Source organism: Dipodomys merriami, unplaced genomic scaffold (genome assembly GCF_024711535.1).
Source record: "Dipodomys merriami isolate MVZ:Mamm:240054 unplaced genomic scaffold, mDipMer1.0.p SCAF_3, whole genome shotgun sequence".
Lineage (NCBI taxonomy): Eukaryota > Metazoa > Chordata > Mammalia > Rodentia > Heteromyidae > Dipodomys > Dipodomys merriami.
In genome coordinates, this window is record NW_027204492.1 from 65105174 (window position 1) to 65110306 (window position 5133).

Consider the following 5133-nt stretch of genomic DNA (forward strand, 5'->3'; position numbering starts at 1 on the left):
TTAAGGACATTAGGGTATACTGATAAGAAAATGTTTATAAACTAGTCTATCCCAATTTTTATTTTAAAAAATCCTCAGCCTAAAAACAAAAATATGTTCAAACAACTTAGAAAGAAAAGGATCCCAAAGTCCACAAATGAGCATGTATGATTCAGGGAATGTTGCAGGGAATGTTGCATTCAGGAATGTTTCCCTTTCCCCAGGAAAGGGAAACTTTGAGTAACAAGACTTGTAACTATAGAACTACTAGATTGCTAATGGCTTGCACTACATGAAAATAAGTAAATGAATCTATAAACTGACATAATCTAGAAATAAATGTAGTATGTAACAGTTCATCTCTGTGTTGGTAGAACAATAAAAACTATTCTTTAAGATTGAAAATCAAGAATAGACCCTTAAAGGTATTCACTTTGTTTAATTAATAAATGACCAGCAGCCCTAGGTACTCAGGACACTAAGATTTGATGATTGCTGTTTGAAGCCAGCCTGGGCAGGAAAGTCCATGAGATTTTTTATCTTCAATTAACCAGCACAAGGCTGGAAATGGAGGTGTGTCTCAAATAGTAGAGTGCTAGCTTTGAGTGGAAAAGCTAATGGATAGTGTTCAGGCCTTGAGTTCAAGCCCCAGTACTAGCACAAAAGTACATGCATACCCACCCACCCACCCACCCCCACACGATTAGCATGGTAAATATAAAGAAAATAAACATTACCAATGATTCCTACATAGAGGATTCTTCTAGTTATTATTGCACAGTAATATTGATAGTCTTGGATTTTCTCTTAAAATTTCTCATGGCTTTTAGAGCAAGTATGAAGAAAGAAGAAATGGAGTCAGTTTAAGACTGGGTTTATTTATTGATAAGCCAGCCGACTGGTTGGCTCTTTCATGGGCTCATCAGTCACTTAGGTGGACACATTGTATTGGATTTTACTCAGAGGCTCTTCACCTTCACTTGTGTCTCACCTCTTCCTTCTCTCATAGGAAATGAAAATTTTCCAATTTCACATCACATACCTTGTCGAAAGAAAAACAGAATATAGATTGCCTAAATCACTGGCAGTTACATCATCCAAAGTTCATCATGGCTAATTGTTTTGGTATTTTTAAACGTTTTTGGACCTGTTTGTAATTTGCTCTACCATTCACTGCTGTCCTCTCCAGAGATCCAGGTTAATAATCAGAGGGACACGTGGGTGCTTTATTTTCTTCCACTTTCTAGCATGCTTTTAGTCATTATTTTCTCTTAGCGTTTTTGAAATTATAAAAGTATGTCAGTTGGAGAAATGCAATGACTATTAAACAGTGAGTTTCTAGAAAAAGCCATAGGGAGATGGGATGGAGGATGATTCGGGATTGGGAGTGAATCAGCCATATTAGAGAATTTGGGAAGGTGAGTAGAGCTGGCAATTTGATAGAGCTCATAATTTACTGGCTCTGCATTTGTCAATCATCGCATCCTGGCAAATGAGATTAGAGCAGAGTTGTGGGAGGGGAAATGAGGTGACGCAGCAAGCTAGATGCACCAAGAAAATTTATCCAAGAGACAGCTACACAATCATATTGCGGCTTTGAGGTTTTCTTTTCTTTTTTTAATTTTTTTTCTTTTGCTCTCCTGGCTGCAGTAGCTGCTAGCAGCTGCCCGCTGCGGCTCTCTGCAGTGCTTGGTTCACTCCTTCAGGACCATCACAGAGCCATCGCCAGCGCCATCCCCACCCTGGCCGTCACTGCTCGCTCCAGTTCCCCAGTTGCAGCTCTCCGCCTCAGCACTGCGGATTAGCCCTGGCAACCTGTTCCCACGCTCAGCTCAGTTCCAGCCACTGCTGCCCGGGCCGCATCTGCCTCGGATATTTTGGTGAGTGTCAGGTTTCCTGATTTCGCGGAGTCACCTTAGGCGAGCGGTTGGAAAAAATGGCTGAGTTAGCTGAACCCAGCGTACTGTCCGAATGCAGTCCGGAAGAGGTTGACAGCATGGTCATGATGGAGGGATCCGGGGAACTAGTGCCGGGCGGTGAAGAGCCTGCCGCTGGGCCTGGAGATGATGGGGAGCACTGTGAAGGAGCCACAGCTGGGCTTGGGAAAGAAGGGGAGAAAAGTGAAGGCACTGCTGCCGGGTCCGGGTCCGAGAAAGATGGGGAGAAAGGTGGAGATTCGGAGAAGGCAGAACCAGATCGCCCAAAAGGACTCATTGGTTATCTATTAGATACAGACTTTGTTGAAAGTCTCCCTGTGAAAGTGAAGTACCGGGTGCTGGCCCTTAAAAAGCTTCAAACTCGAGCGGCCAATTTAGAATCAAAGTTCCTGAGGGAATTTCATGACATTGAAAGAAAGTTTGCTGAAATGTATCAACCTTTACTGGAAAAAAGACGTCAGATCATCAATGCAATCTATGAGCCGACAGAAGACGAATGCAAATATAAATTAGAGCCCGAAAACGAGGAGGAAGAGGAGGAGGAAGAAACGGATGATAGCGAAGACATGCCTTATCATGAGGAGGCCATGGTACATGAGTTTGTAAATGAAGAGGAGGATTATGAGGACTATTATTATGACTATGCCATTGAAGAAGAGGAGGAGGAGGAGGAAGAGGAGAAGGAAGCTAGTGGCGCTGCGGCCACTGGAGGAGAAGAGAATAAAGAGGATCCTAAGGGAATTCCAGATTTTTGGCTTACTGTTTTAAAAAACGTTGAAGCCCTCGCTCCTTGGATTAAGAAATATGACGAGCCTATTCTCAAGCTCCTGACCGATATTAAAGTAAAGCTTTCAGATCCTGGTGAGCCGCTAAGTTTTACACTAGAATTCCACTTCAAGCCCAATGAATATTTCAAAAATGAGCTGCTGACCAAAACCTACGTGCTGAAGTCGAGGCTAGATTGCTACGATCCCCATCCCTACAGGGGAACCGCAATTGAGTATTCCACAGGCTGTGAGATAGATTGGAATGAAGGAAAGAATGTCACTATGAAGACCATCACCAAGAAGCAAAAACATCGCATCTGGGGAACAATACGAACTGTGACTGAGGATTTCCCCAAGGAGTCATTCTTCAATTTTTTCTCTCCTCATGGCATCAACTTGAAGGGAGGAAATAGAAATGAAGATTTTTTACTTGGTCACAATCTGCGTACATACATAATTCCAAGATCAGTGTTGTTTTTTTCGGGTGATGCCCTTGAGTCTCAGCAGGAGGGTGTAGTTAGGGAAGTTAATGATGCAATTTATGACAAAATTATTTACGATAATTGGATGGCTGCGATTGAGGAGGTTAAAGCCTGTTGCAAAAATCTTGAGGCATTGGTGGAAGATATTGATCGTTAAAGCAGAGTACGTACAGATAGCCCTGAAATTATCTAGTTACTCAAGATGTAAAAAATCAATTGGAGTCTTATATTCTGTATTTCTCTTGTACTGTAAGAAAGTATGTCTCGGAAATATTAAAAACTCAAATTCTAATGAATTTGGCCTTTGCATTTTACTGGAAGAATGTGTTTAAGGCATGTGGACTGTGATAAATGATTTAAGACATTAACACAGTGCTGTGTAGTTTAATTTTCCTGAAGTCCTGTTATCATGTAACTATTAATCTGTGCCTGTGAATATTATCAGAAATGCTAAATGAAATCAATATTCGTTTGCAAAGAAAAAATTTTTGGAACCAACCCACGAAGTTTTACTGCTGTTTTGGGGAGCTTTTTTGGTTTGTTTTTGTTTTCTTAGTCCTTTAGCTAGTGAGTTTCATTTTGTTGTGATTTTTTTTTTTGCAGTAGAAATTTAGTGCAATTTAAAATTTGAATGCTTAAGAAGAGACCTGTATATGGTTAAGAATTTCAGGTAAAAACTACATTTATTGTTACTAATAGCTTCTATACAGACTTGTATGTTATGTGACTGTGATAAATAATAAAACATAGCTGTATTGAGATTCCTGTTCATTAAGGAAGTGTTAGTAACAGTATTTTTCCAAAGTTTGTAAATATTGTTCTGTGTAATTGTATGAACTGCTGTGATTCCCGTGTATAACACTTTTCCTGCAGTAGAATCAATCATTCATTGAATGTGGACATTTTACTATGTTGGAAAGATATTTATTTCATGTTTCTTCACTGAAAATAAAATAAAGAAAAATTTCAGGGCATTTAATGCTTTCAAATTGATTTTCTATTACAAAAGTAACATGCTTATTGGAGATCATGGGCAAAATATTAAAAATATATATTAATTAAAACTAAAAGCCAAGAGCTCGAGGCATGACACCAGTGGTACAGTGTTTGACTAGTAAGCATGGGGGCCTGAGTTCAAACCCCAGCACTCTCCCTTCCCAAAAGCCATTTTATAATTCACCAAAGATAAGCACTATTTATATATTATTTATTTCTCACAGTTATTTTGGTTATGTGGTTATACATGCATGATTTATATATATATATATATATATATATATATATATATATATATATATATATATATACACATGCATACCAGCACTATGCTAAGATGTACAAGGAAGTATATCTTCTATTATTTATAACTGATGTCATTCTAATCTCAAGTCCACTGCCATGCCACAGAGTTGTAAGGAAACAAAAACTCCAACTTCAACTCCCCCAGATTCTTCTCCCAAAGGTTAGGCCCTTTTTAATTAGGAGTACTGTTATCATGCATTAAAAAATCAAATCAGGAACAAGGGTGTGGCCATGGATCTAGTGGTAGAGTGCCTGTCTAGTAAAGGTGAGTCCCTGAGTTCAAACCCCAGTAAGACCCCGCCCCCAATAAAATCAGGAATGAGTGTACCTCTCCTATTTCAGAGGTCACTCAAGGATCATACAATTTCTCCTGTCCATAAGCTACAATGTAAAGGGGTTTCATCACCATTTACCTGGACGACAGCCCGGGATACATTAGCTATAGCTCTTGTGCCAAAGGTCTCCTGCCAAAGGCAGGCACATGTATGGTTGAACAAGCTTTCTTTATTCCGCACGGCAGCAATGAAGAACACACAGTGGAATGAATCAGGAAGTAGGGGTTAAGAACATATTTCAGGAGCTAGGAAGGTGGCTCAGTGGTAGAGCACTTGCCTTGTATGCATGAGGCCCTGGGTTCGATTCCGCAGCACCACATAAGAAAAAAGA

General features: G+C 39.9%; 1 protein-coding gene across 1 annotated transcript; it reads left to right on the top strand.

Annotated features, from left to right (window-relative positions):
- Nucleotides 1-1517: 1517 nt before the first annotated feature.
- Nap1l2 (nucleosome assembly protein 1 like 2) lies at nt 1518-4129 on the top strand. The gene has a single exon (XM_070039081.1). The coding sequence runs from the start codon at nt 1916-1918 to the stop codon at nt 3320-3322; it is 1407 nt and encodes a 468-aa protein (XP_069895182.1). The 5' UTR covers nt 1518-1915; the 3' UTR covers nt 3323-4129.
- Nucleotides 4130-5133: the final 1004 nt, after the last annotated feature.